The sequence below is a fragment of the Pseudochaenichthys georgianus genome, chromosome 13 (genome assembly GCF_902827115.2).
Source record: "Pseudochaenichthys georgianus chromosome 13, fPseGeo1.2, whole genome shotgun sequence".
NCBI classification, from domain to species: Eukaryota; Metazoa; Chordata; class Actinopteri; order Perciformes; family Channichthyidae; genus Pseudochaenichthys; species Pseudochaenichthys georgianus.
In genome coordinates, this window is record NC_047515.1 from 41,422,006 (window position 1) to 41,435,975 (window position 13,970).

General features: G+C 39.0%; 1 protein-coding gene across 1 annotated transcript; it reads right to left on the bottom strand.

Annotated features, from left to right (window-relative positions):
* Positions 1–79: 79 nt before the first annotated feature.
* On the bottom strand, positions 80–12,905 carry LOC117457068 (zinc finger protein ZFP2-like). Its single transcript, XM_071205177.1, has 8 exons — positions 12,895–12,905; positions 12,626–12,719; positions 12,401–12,495; positions 11,961–12,067; positions 5,708–6,279; positions 3,074–3,092; positions 2,553–2,609; positions 80–898 (listed from the first exon to the last, which is right to left on the bottom strand). The coding sequence occupies exons 2-8, from the start codon at positions 12,667–12,669 to the stop codon at positions 158–160; spliced, it is 1,635 nt and encodes a 544-aa protein (XP_071061278.1). The 5' UTR covers positions 12,670–12,719; positions 12,895–12,905; the 3' UTR covers positions 80–157.
* Between the last annotated feature and the right edge of the window lie 1,065 nt (positions 12,906–13,970).

Sequence of the window (13,970 nt, forward strand, 5' to 3'; positions counted from 1 at the left end):
GTGTGTTTGCTGTGGAAACAAATACAAGTTGACAACTGAAGTGCATGCATTTGAATATTATTGAGAACATTTGAACAACTTTCGAAATCCAAACAACATCCTTTAACAGTGAGTTGTGTCAAACAGTCCACCTCACTCTTGCTGAACAGTCAGTGCACTAGTGAAGGTGTTCTCCCATGTGGTCTGGTTCTCTGAGACTTTTCTCACAGGGAGCACAGACGTCAGGTTTTTCTCCAGTGTGGGTAGGCTGGTGGAGCTTCACACTGTATGAGTCACTGAACTCTTTCTTCCACTGGTCAAAGGAGTGGATTCGCTGGTGGCGCTTCAATGAGCGTGAGTCCCTGAAACTCTTCTCACACTGGTCACAGGTGAAAGGCTTTTCTCCAGTGTGGGTTCGCTGGTGAATCTTCAAATTGCCTGACCGGCTAAAGCTCTTCCCACACTGGTCACAGGTGAAAGGCTTTTCTCCAGTGTGGATTCGCTGGTGAATCTTCAAATAGCCTGACTGGTTAAAGCTCTTCCCACACTGGTCACAGGTGAAAGGCTTTTCTCCAGTGTGGATTCGCTGGTGAATCTTCAAATGGCCTGACTGGTTAAAGCTCTTCCCACACTGGTCACAGGTGAAAGGCTTTTCTCCAGTGTGGATTCGCTGGTGAATCTTCAAATAGCCTGACTGGCTAAAGCTCTTCTCACACTGGTCACAGGTGAAAGGTTTTTCTCCAGTGTGGGTACGTTTGTGGCGCTTCAAATTCCCTGAACCCCAGAAACTCTTCTCACACTGGTCACAGGTGTGTGGTTTTCCTATTGTGGCTGTAGCCTGATGTTGATCCAGCTGTTCTCCAATCATACTCTTCTCCCCCTCATCATAAAGTCTATCTGGGTTTTTGCAGGTCTCTTCCTATAAAACAAATCAACAGAGAAAGTGACACAAGTGTATTAGGACACATATGAATGTCTTGATGCAAGTTAAAGTAAGGTTTTTAATGAAACCCGAGAATGCATTCTGACTCGTTGTAGCCTAAAATACCACTGAATAAAGGAAGAAGTATAAATACCTATTAACTTGATACAACAAAACATCAAAGACAGACTGATTGGTTGTTTGATTCAGAATGATTTGTTGTTATTTTAAAATAAATACAAAGGGGTTGGCTCTCACAGAGACATTTTTTAAATATGATTCAAAACATGCTAAATTTAAATGTGTTTTTTTCAACCAATATCATGATGGAATATTGCTTACTTTATCTGTTGTAAGGTTAGAGTTATGTATAGCTAAATACAAAAAACTAAAAGGGTTGAAGCACACAAACTAATTTCATTGTTTTATAAATTAGTTATAGTATCCAGGTATCACTATCTATTACAATATCTACACCGTGAATTTGAAAATAATGAACATTAAATGATCACATTATATCAGTAAATTCAGAGGTAGGAAGTACATTTACTCAGGTACTTAAGTACAATGTTGAGGTATTCTACTTGAGTATTTCCATTTTATGCTACTGTGTACTTCTACTCCACTACAGTTCAGAGGTAAATTGTGTACTTTAACTCCACTACATGTATTTAATACCTTTAGTTACTTTACAGATCTGGATGAATGATGTGAAATATAACCAAGTGTTGAATCAGACTTTAGTTCCACCTGGAGTAAATCCACCAGCTACCCTGCAGTCTACAAAGCCATTCAGACTAGCTGCACCTTCACCAGCTTTGAGAACACTTTCATGATCAATCATTATAAAACATATCATATATATTATTCTGAAATGGACCAATCTGCACAACGACTACTTTTACTGTCGCTACTTTCACTATATTTTAATGAGAATACTTTTCTACTTTTACTTGAGGAACATTTTGAATGCAGGACTTTTACTGTAACAGAGTATTCCTACATTCTGGTACTTCTACTTTTACTCAAGTACAATATCTGAGTACTTCTACTTTTACTCAAGATCTGAGTACTTCTACTTTTAGTAAAGTACAAGATCTGAGTACTTCTACTCAAGTACAAGATCTGAGTACTTCTCCTTTTACTCAAGTACAAGATCTGAGTACTTCTACTTTTACTCAAGTACAAGATCCGAGTACTTCTACTTTTAGTCAAGCACAAGATCTGAGTTCTTCTACTTTTACTCAAGTACAAGATCTGAGTACTTCTACTTTTACTCAAGTACAAGATCCGAGTACTTCTACTTTTAGTCAAGCACAAGATCTGAGTTCTTCTACTTTTACTCAAGTACAAGATCTGAGTAATTCTACTTTTACTCAAGTACAAGATCTGAGTACTTCTCCCACCTCTGAGTAAATGTGATTGATCAGATGTTACCATCTCCTCGTATATGCTACTGTAGCTTTAGCACTCACTATTTGCTACAGGTGACTTCCGGTTTACATTTTTGATTGATTTTGCCAGATGTTTCCTAGCAACCAATATGATTCACTCAGTATAACGAATGCTTTATTAATTCTTCATTGTTTTCACTCAAATATTAATAATTATTTAACCAGGATTTTCACTTTTAAAAGTTAAAGTAACTTACCTCTGCTGATGAAGTCATTCTGCTGCTTGTGTTATCGTCTACCTGAAGTTCAGCCATCTGCAATAACAGAGATTACCATATTACTTATTAGCCAACTACAGGAATTAAAATAAACATTTTGTGTTTTTCTAAATGTTAACCTTGAGACCATTCATTTGACAAAACAATCACTACCACAAAGCTCAAAGAGAGATGGAGTCACTCCAGTTAGACACTTGCACATCTGACACATAGAGACATATCTTGTTGTGCTTTAGTTTGTGCATTTTTTAAATAAATGCAGCTTTAAAATGAGGTAAAGCTATATATTACACATATAAATAAAGACAATAAGTCAGTCTTGTGCAGAGAAACATACATTTCAGTCGCAGTATCCAACATGCAGAACAACAAACTCTATTTTCATAAAATATCAAAATAAGTTTGAAAGAGTAAAATAAATCTCCCTCTGCCAGCCAAACAATAGCTCCCGTAAACATCTCATAGAAACGACCCAGCTGCAGAAATGCTGTTTTTCTTACCGTTGATGTGTGAAAGTAGTTTCAATAACTCGTGCCGGTTGATGGACGTCTTCACGTGGGTCAGGTTTGAAAGATGCAAAGGTGTTTCCATGGTAACACAATTCAAAGGTTCCAATTCAAGTTTTATTTTGATTTGTCTTTGTTGTTGTTGTTGTATTTGTGTCATCTGTTCCCTCTAGCTTAAATAGAGGGTTGTGCTGTGTATGTTACTTTGATGTATTGTATGCAAAATCCACCATTGTCCCGAAGTATACTTTTATCCTGCTGAAGTGTGTTTCAGGTTCAGGGGGCAGAGTATGATATGGCTTTTTCCCAAGCTCGGTGAATACTGAGGGGACGGACAGAGTGATGTAATTTTGAGATCGTAGTCTATAGCTGTACTGTTTGTGTGATATGTAGAGGGGCAGCAGTCCAAGCATGGCGGTATAGATGAATTTGTACCAGTGCAGAGATCTGCGCATTGATAGTGATGTCCAGTTAACTAAAACGTACAGCGTGCAATGGTGTGTGAGGGGTTAACAATTGGTTATGAACCTCAGAGCCCCATGGTAAACAGCGTCCAGCAGATGAAGGGAGTGAGCTGAGGCGTTCATGTACACAACATCCCTGTAGTCCAAGAGCCGCAACAATTTGGCAGCTACAAGCCATTTCCTAGCACTTGTGGAGAAGCAGGCCTTGTTTCTTAAAAAAAAAATCCCAGTTTGAATTTCAGTTTCCTTAAAAGATAGTCAATATGAGGTTTAAAGCAGAGGTTTTCATCTATAGTGATGCACAAGTATCTGTAGCTGTTAACAGCTTCTATGGGGTTACGCTGTGCAGACTTGATGCAGGGAAGAACAGTTGGTAACTGTTTCTTCTTGGAAAACAACATGACTTTTGTCTCGTCTGAATTTTACACCAACCTGAGGTGGAACAGGTGTGACTGAAACGTGTCAAAAGCAGACTGCAGACGTTCAAATGCAAGGGCAGCAGTGCTAGCACAACAGTATAGAACAGTATCACCTGCATATAGATGTACAGAGTAGGGCTGAACGATTAATCGATTTTAAATCGAAATTGCGATTTGAAATGATGCGATTATCAAATCGCAAACCGTGCGATTTTGTTTTACAATTTTTTTTTCTTATGTGTCAGTCATCCACACCAATCAGAAGTGCTGTGCTCCACATATATCAGCCATTGTTAATCAATCAGAAGTAGCCCATGATAGAAGGTGATAGACAGATTGATCCAATCACCTGCCAAGTGCTTCTGAAAGTGCCTGCTCTTTCCAAATGGCTTCCAATGGAGCTTTAGATGGTTTGGTGAACCATCTGGGTCAGGTTAGTAATGCTCCATCACATGTTTCTATTACAGGGTGAATCTTAAACTGAAGCTTGACTTTAAAGCAACCCAACGGAAGTTTCATGTAAGTTTAGTTTTTTTCACTCGTAGCTCGGGCTGCGGGGGTGCTAGAGACGGGAGCACGTTGATACGACCTTCCTAGCTGGAGTTATGGCCGCATTTTACAATAAACTTCTGTTGGGTCGCTTAAAAACAAATATCGCAATTCGAATCGCAATATTTGTCAGAAAAATCGCAATTATATTTTTTCCCAAAATCGTGCAGCCCTAGACTGAAACGTGTCAAAAGCAGACTGCAGACGTTCAAATGCAAGGGCAACAGTGCTAGCACAACAGTATAGAACAGTATCATCTGCATATAGATGTACAGAGGCATCAATATGTTGACACACATAATTTATATCAATTGTAAAAAAGGGTGGGTCCCAAGACCAAACCTTGAGGAACACCTCTGGGCACATTAAGAAAGCTTGAGGAGAGACTGCTGAATTAGACACATTGCTTGCGATATGAGAAATAGTTTGAAAACCAACCAACAGCTTGGTCAGACGGGCCTATGGGATAACTTCTGGCATAGAATGCCATGTCCACAGTATCAAATGCCTTGGATAAGTCTATAAAAAGGGCAGCACAGTAGCTCTTTGCGTCCAAGCCTTCAACAATGTCATTCACTTCTTTCAAAGCAGCCGTTACTGTACTGCTTCCTAAAGCCTGACTGGTGAGGAGATAGAATGTTGTTCAAGCTTAAATATTCTTTGCTTTGATCATTCACCATTATTGGAGTCTAGGCCCTTTAGAGCCTTACAAACCTCCCCAACAGAGAAAAGGTCGAAGGAGAAAGTCTGGCTACTGGAAAAAGTTAAGTAACATCTAATGTAAACATGAATGGACCAAGGATAGACCCCTGTGGAACCTCTCTCTGATGGTAAAATGGCCTGAATGAATACAGTCAGCAACGCAACGGTAATAGTTTATGGTTCAAAGTGACGCTCTATCCAGCTTTTATGAGACTAAAGGCTCTATGCACACTTTTAGAAATCAGTAGGCTTTAGCTTGTTGTTAAATTACCACATATTTATAACATTCTTATATTTAACTGACTGTGGTGCCTTGTTCTTTAGTGAGCTTTGTGTGCGTTTGCTGTGGAAACAAATACAAGTTGACAACTGAAGTGCATGCATTTGAATATTATTGAGAACATTTGAACAACTTTTGAAATCCACACAACATCCTTTAACAGCGGGTTGTGTCAAACAGTCCACCTCACTCTTTCTGAACAGTCTCAGTGCACTAGTGAAGGTGTTCTCCCATGTGGTCTGGTTCTCTGAGACTCTTCTCACAGGGAGCACAGACGTCAGGTTTTTCTCCAGTGTGGGTAGGCTGGTGGAGCTTCACACTGTATGAGTCACTGAACTCTTTCTTCCACTGGTCAAAGGAGTGGATTATCTGGTGGCGCTTCAATGAGCGTGAGTCCGTGAAACTTTTCTCACACTGGTCACAGGAGTAGGGTTTTTCTCCAGTGTGGGTTCGCTTGTGAATCTTCAAATGGCCTGACTGGCTATAGCTCTTCCCACACTGGTCACAGGTGAAAGGCTTTTCTCCAGTGTGGATGATCTGGTGGCGCTTCAATGAGCCTGAGTCCGTGAAACTTTTCTCACACTGGACACAGGTGAAAGGATTTTCTCCAGTGTGGGTACGTTTGTGGCGCTTCAATTTCCCTGAACTCCAGAAACTCTTCTCACACTGGTCACAGGTGTGTGGTTTTCCTATTGTGGCTGTAGCCTGATGTTGATCCAGCTGTTCTCCGATGATACTCTTCTCCCCCTCATTATAATGCCTATCTGGGTTTTTGCAGGTCTCTTCCTATAAAACAAAAAAATAAATCAACAGAGAGTGACACAAGTGTATTAGGACACCTATGAAGGTTTTTAATGAAACCCAAGAATGCATTCCGACTCGTTGTAGCCTAAAATACCACTGAATAAAGGAATTATAAATACTAGGGCTGTCAGTCGATTAAAATATTTAATCGCAAATTAATCACACGTTTTTTATCTGTTCTAAATGTACCTTAGAGGAATATTTTTCAAGTTTTTAATACTCTTATCAACATATGAGTGGACAAATATGCTTTATGCTAATGTTTATTATCATTTGAACAATGACAAATATCCTCATGAATATTAAACACAACATCCTCTGAACATTACAAATATTCGCCTCAAGTCAACCTGGAACCTCTCTCATTCAATAATACAGTGTGTGTGTGTGTGTGTGTGTGTGTGTGTGTGTGTGTGTGTGTGTGTGTGTGTGTGTGTGTGTGTGTGTGTGTGTGTGTGTGTGTGTGTGTGTGTGTGTGTGTGTGTGTGTGTGTGTGTGTGTGTGTGTGTGTGTGTGTGTGTGTGTGATGGATCGTTGGAGCTATGTGCAACTCAAGGCATATGCTCGAACGGGAGCTGCCTGGACGCTGCAATCATGTTGCACTATCCGTGCTGACTGTGCTGACTTTTCGTACAATGTCCCACAGTCTGGCTTCCTGCATAAAGTCAAGTGCTCGGCGCAGTTGTGTGGATAGAGCGCTCCTCTGTTTTCATTTAAACAGCTCCTTATATCCGTTAGCGCAGCTAGCTAGCACCAGATGCTAACAACAACAATGCACGTAAGGTCTCTCTCTCGCTCGCTCAGGCCACACATACACACACCCTCCCGGTCCTCCAGATGGCCAGTCGGTGCCTGCCGGTGAGCGTTGAAGTGTGGTCTGCCACAAGCGGGCGGCAGGAGCGGGGCTGTCAGCATCAGCTTGTAGATGGTATTTTAAACTCGATGCGCTCTGAAACTACGGTGCGGCCGAGGAAAAAAAAATACACATGTGTTAATCGTGTTAAAAATAATTAGTGGCGTTAATTTTTTTTGCGTTAACGCGTTATTAACGCGTTAATTTGACAGCCCTAATAAATATCCATTAACTTGATACAACAAAGACGCACTGATTGGTTGTTTGATTCAGAATGACTTGTTATTTTTAAAATAAATACAAAGGGGTTGGCTCTCACAGAATTTAAAAAATATATATTATTCAAAACATGCAAAAATCTAAATGTGTTTTTTTCAACCAATATCATGATGGAATATTGCATACTTTATCATTATATCATTTATATTATAAGGTTAGAGTTATGTATAGCTAAATACAAAAACTAAAAGGGTTGAAGCACACAAACTAATTTCATTGTTTTATAAATTAGTTATAGTATCCAGGTATCACTAGCTATTAAAATATCTACACTGTGAATTTGAAAATAATGAACATTAAATGATCACATTATATCAGTAAATTCAGAGGTAGGAAGTACATTTACTCAGGTACTGTACTTAAGTACAATTTGGAGGTATTTTTACTTGACTTGAGTATTTCCATTTTATGCTACTGTGTACTTCTACTCCACTACAGTTCAGAGGTAAATTGTGTACTTTTCCTCCACTACATGTATTTAATACCTTTAGTTACTTCACAGATGTGGATGAATGATGTGAAATATAATCAATTTTTTTTTCAATGACTTTTCCATGACTTCTCAATGACCTTTACCTCATTTTCGATGACCAAAAAAAAATTCCCACTGAAAATGGTTTATTTTAACATGGAACAGGAAAATAAGGTCTGCATATGAAACATGTTGTGCCTATCTAAAAGAAATCAAATAGTAGGCTTACTAGCTTCTACACGCTAAAGCAACTGTAGTCAGGGAGGCTGGTATGAAAAAGGTGGCAAGGACCCGACCCCTGAAAGCAGCAGTGTCAATAATAACAGAAACGCCAAAGAATCACATCTAATAGAAATATATAAAAGCATTTATTTTAATTGTGTAGCAGTCAGTTTATAATTCTGGCAGCACTGTTGAGCATTTTGAAAATGTATTGCCATGCCTCTGTGCAACGCTTAGTCTTTCTATCTTTATAGCCACTGGTGTAAAGTAACCAAGTTCATAAACTCAACAAGTACTATACGTGGGTACAATTTTGAGATACTTGTACTTTATTTAAGTATTTCAATGTTTTGCTACTTTGTATTTCTACTCATCTACAGTTCAGAGGTACATGGTGTACTTCTACTCCTCTACAGTTCAGAGGTACATGGTGTACTTCTACTCCTCTACAGTTCAGAGGTACATGGTGTACTTCTACTCCTCTACAGTTCAGAGGTACATGGTGTACTTCTACTCCTCTACAGTTCAGAGGTACATGGTGTACTTCTACTCCACTACAGTTCAGAGGTACATGGTGTACTTTTCCTCCACTACATGTATTTAATACCTTTAGTTACTCTACAGATGTGGATGAATGATGGTAAATCTAATCAAGTGTTAAATCAGACTTTAGTTCCACCTGGAGTAAATCCACCAGCTACCCTGCAGTATACAAAGTCATTCAAACTAGCTGCACCTTTACCAGCTTTGAGAACACTTTCATGATCAATCATTATAAAACATATCATAAATATTATTCTGAAATGGACCAATCTGCACAATGACTACTTTTACTGTCGCTACTTTCACTATATTTTGATGATAATACTGTTATACTTTTACTTGAGGAACATTCTGAATGCAGGACTTTTACTGTAACAGAGTATTCCTACACTCTGGTACTTCTACTTTTACTCAAGTACATGACCTGAGTACTTCTACTTTTACTCAAGTACAAGACCTGAGTACTTCTACTTTTACTCAAGTACAAGATCTGAGTACTTCTACTTTTACTCAAGTACAACATCTGAGTACTATACTTTTATTAAGTACAAGATCTGAGTACTTCCACTTCTACTAAAGTACAAGATCTGAGTACGTCTACTCGAGTACAAGATCTGAGTACTACTTATCTGAGTACTTCTACTTTAACTCAAGTACAAGTCCTGAGTACTTCTACTTTTACTCAAGTAAAAGAACTGAGTACTTCTACTTTTACTCAAGTACAAGATCTGAGTACTTCTACTTTTAAGAACAAGATCTGAGTACTTCTACTTTTACTCTAGCACAATATCTATACTTATACCACCTCCGTTTATAGCCTATGAAAAAAACTATTAGAAAACTAAGGCTAGAGCTAACGTTAGCAGATAGTGACAATGTATGCTAGCTAGCTAGCTCAACGATTCCTTAATGATATTGTGACAGAAACATATTTCAGTTCACATCACGCTCTGCCGCTCTGCTCTGAACACCTGAACGGCCCGTTCTAACAGCTGTTCACCAGCGGTGCAGTCTGCGCCACAGTGACTCCGCACAGTTAACGAACGCACCGTAGCTAATCTAGCTGACCGTCATACCGGAGCAGCAGAGTTCAACCGACAGGCAGGAAGACTCGAGCACACAGCTCGCGCTTCATATATTAAAAAATAACACCATGCGCGTCATGATGGCACATAACAGCTCGCGACAGCAGATTATTTTGGCGATTAGATCAAATGTAAATTATATTTGACGCAACTCTATTTACATTTCCATGACTTTTCCAAAACTTTGGGATAAACATCGTTTTCCATAACTTTTCCAGGGCCTGGAATTTGCATTTTGAATTTCCATGACTTTTCCAGGTTTTCAATGACCGTACGAACCCCGTAAAATGGCATTAAAACGATAAAAACGATGATGTAGTTAATCCATAGGTTAATATCCAATGGGGCTGTGTCCCCTTTGACATTTTCTGATAATCTATAAGCAATAAAACTGCAATTCCGTTATCTGCTGTCCGCTCTGTGCTCCGTGCACTTTGAAATCAAATCAAAATGTGTTTACCTCAGTTCTTTGGCGTTTCTGCATTACCCGGCTCTTTCGTTCTTTCGGTTGTTTTTTGTGCTCAAATATGGAGGGGACGGCTCCGGGTTTCAGCCTCCGATGTACTTTAAATGCTTCTCCACCAACAGACTTGACGATGGCAGGATCAACATCGTATGCATCAGACGCGAAGTGGTCAGAGCACAACTTGCTCCATTTTGTCGGCTGCCAGCCAACACGATTCACTAAAATAATCCAGTTTCGGCGGATGATTTTGTCTTGGGGAAATTAATGAAAAATTCTCCCAGATCCCGCACCGTTCGTACATCCGAAAGCACAACAATAACCCATGTTTTGCGTGATTTCGCGGATATAATTCAGAGTTTTCTGCACCAGTCATGAGCGAAAAACACCGCTGACATGTAGTGTTAATTTCGTTGACTAAAACTATGACGAAATATGTTCGTCAACGACCTTTTTTTCCATGACGAAAACGAGACGATGACGAGACGGCAGTAAACCATAACTGTAACGAAATCATCATGCAATATCGTTGACGAAAAGTGACGAGACGAAAATGTAGTTTACTAAATAAAAACTATGACAAAATCTCTCTTTACTTTCGTTGACGAAAAATGAGGAGATGAAATATTATCAAAGATAACGTTAAATCCCTGATCGTCAGTTTTTCTCCCAGCAGTTCCTTTTCCGGTGCTGCGGCAGAGCAGCAGCTGTTTCTGTGCTGCGCGCGGCGGTACATTTGAATTACACCGGGCAGCGGCACAATATGAACCGTCAGGAAGACTCGGGTCTAACCCTATGGGTCTAACTAACCTTATTTAACAGAAAATAAAATGGCAACAACAGGGCTTGGGAGCAGTGGTCGCGTTAACCGAATACCCCCCCGTCAGCGCGAGTGAGTGATACAGTGTGCACTCGACGGATAATAATGGATTATGACGGAAATGTTACAATCCTGTCCGTCAAAATGACTGACAACGAAAAAGTCTAAAGCCACCACTGCGTGGGAGAAAGAAACGATGTGATATTTGGGCCCATCTTCGCTACAATGAGGCGGAGAAAAAAAGCGAATGCATTGTTTCATCAGAAGGGAAGCAATGTGGCCATAACACAGCTGGTACAAACACCACCAACCTGATACTCTGCAAAGCTGCTTAATCATTCAACCTGTGTTTTTCATCAAATAAGGACAAGATATAATCTTATTTATTTATATACTAAATGACAAATTATTGGTTTTGGCTAGACCAGTTTGACTGAAATGTTCTATATAATCTGATGACTAAAAAAGACTCAACAGTTTTCATTGACAAAAAGTAGACTAAAATAATTAGTTTTCTTTGACTAAAATAAGACTAAAATGCTCAGACTTTTAGTCGACTAAATCTTGACTAAAATGTTTACTGTTTTAGTCGACTAAAATAAGACTATAATGCTCAGACTTTTAGTCGACTAAAACTTGACTAAATAAAAACAGGATGAAGGTGACTAAATATGACTAAAACTAAAAAGGAAATTTAACACAGGACTAAGACTAAAACTAAATAAAAAAATAGCTGACGAAATTAACACTACTGACATGTGAACAGCGCACGAGACTGCCGACCGAGTCGGGGGAAAGACCCTTTTTGTGTTTGTACACAATGATGACGTAGAACGTATGCGCGCGCATAGTGGCAACAGAAGGATGGCAGAGATAAACAGCTTGTCAAGCTACGCAAGGGGATTATCAAAGATCGTGAATGTTACCTTAACAACAAACTCCTGTCGCAGGTTGACATATTCCTCCTGAAGTTGACTGTCTCTCATGTTCAGATCCTCGTACTCTCTCTTTGGAACTGGGATATCCTCTTCAGCTTTAATATAGAAAAGTGAAAAATTAGCATGTGCTGCAACCAATGCAAACAAGTTCACAATTCAGGGGTTCTCACACATTTTTACCAATGAATTTTCAAAACTTTTCCATGACAGAAGAGAAGATACATTATTGATCCCAGGGGGAGATTTTTCCTCTGCATTTGACCCATCCAGGGGCCAGTGTACACGTCACACACAGACATACATAGCCATTGGAGCAGTGGGCCTGGCAGGAGCACACACACACTAGGAGCAACTCTTTCAGTGAGGGTGGGAACCCTGACAATCAATCAGTTAATTGTAAGATGAAATATTCATAAATATATTCATACCAGGACAATGATCCATGCTGCATTCTTGTTCTGGAGTTTCAGAAGTAACACGTTGATTTGCTGCAGTGTCAGCTCTCCTCCTTTTCCTATGGTACCTACAGTAACAGCAGAAATGTATAGTTAGACTAATCCATATCTCAAAACAGCAGCTGTAGGCACCACAGCTTATGCAAGAGAGGAAAACAAAACATAAAACGACTGAGAGGAGGACAACTCTAATCTTACCTGTCCATCTTTGCATTTGGGTTCTGGCTTTGTTTTGTGTACATGAACACAGATGGCACAAAATCAGGACTACTAGAGTCCAATGATGCCTCGCCTGCAAAAATAAAACACAAACACGTTTGTTTAGCCTAGCAAGCTACTAGGCAAATCTAACGCCAGCTTATCAATCTTTAGCTGCATTTGATTATTATTCTACATCATACAGACAATCACTAATGTAAACAAGGCTTTCCCGTAAAATGAAAGAGTAGGCTAGATAACCTCATTACCTGATATAAAGTGGGCGTCGCTGTAAAAGGGTCAGAGTCTGGCTGCAGACCGCAGCAAGGAGGCGGATCGTATAGGGGCGTTTCCTAAAGGGTTATAAACTCCGCCCCCACGTATTTCTTAAAGGTATATGACGCTCTCTGTTTCTCATTTATTTTAATGCTTTGAATGAATCATAAACGAACTTTGAAAAATAATAATTATAATTAATTTGCATAAAGAATGAGTATACAACCCACAGAGAAGACAAATTCATAAATTGTAGGCATATCATTTTTCACTGTTTGTGCAGTGGTAGTAATTATTATTCAAATCAATCAACTACGTTTTATGGAAGATATTGCTGTATATCATTTAACAACATGAGTAGAGGTTTCTGTACACCTAAAATACTGAAGTTTAAGTTACTGTCCTGATGTGTATCATTCATTTGTTCATGTTGTGTCTGGTGGTATGATTAATTACAAAATATATACAGTACATACAAAGAGTAAAGTCTTTATTAAACAAACATTTTATTGGCTGTTCTAATTATTATTAACCCCATCAGCCATTTTCATGGAAGGTGCCTGCAGCATCATAAAAACAGACAATTGTGTGTTAAGAAAAATGACATTACAATAAATATAAACATGCATCTCAGGAAAATACTATTACCCTTATTTTTTTAATAGTTTTTATAGGTGTTGCTATCTGTTTTGTGTAGCGTGGTTCTACAAGCAAGTTAATGCATTCATTGGGTGGTATCAGAGAGTTACACGGGTCTGTAAATGCAAGGAAAACAATTGGCCACAGCAAATAATTTATATTAAACATGTAATTTTTACTTTTGAATACTTCAGTACAAAGGATGTATTGAATAATTTAAAGGAGACCTATCATGCTATATTTAAATGATATAGTGTATGACCATACATATATAAGGTATATTTATACATTTTATTTTTCAAAATACCAAACAGATCATTTTTTAGACATGCCTCGTTTCGCTCATTTTCGCTCTATTCCAAGCCCGTCTTTGAAAATTCTGAGCAGCAGCTGACCACGCCCCCCTGCAGAAGAGCAGGCATGAGCCGGC

Bases quoted from the DNA above. Each gene is read 5' to 3' on its own strand.
- LOC117457068 (XM_071205177.1), bottom strand. From the start codon at position 12,669: ATGTACACAAAACAAAGCCAGAACCCAAATGCAAAGATGGACAG. The intron at 12,496-12,625 runs GTAAGATTAGAG...CTGTTACTGTAG, and splicing joins CCAAATGCAAAGATGGACAG to GTACCATAGGAAAAGGAGGA. The intron at 6,280-11,960 runs GTAACATTCACG...TTTGTTTTATAG, and splicing joins GACAGGAGTTTGTTGTTAAG to GAAGAGACCTGCAAAAACCC.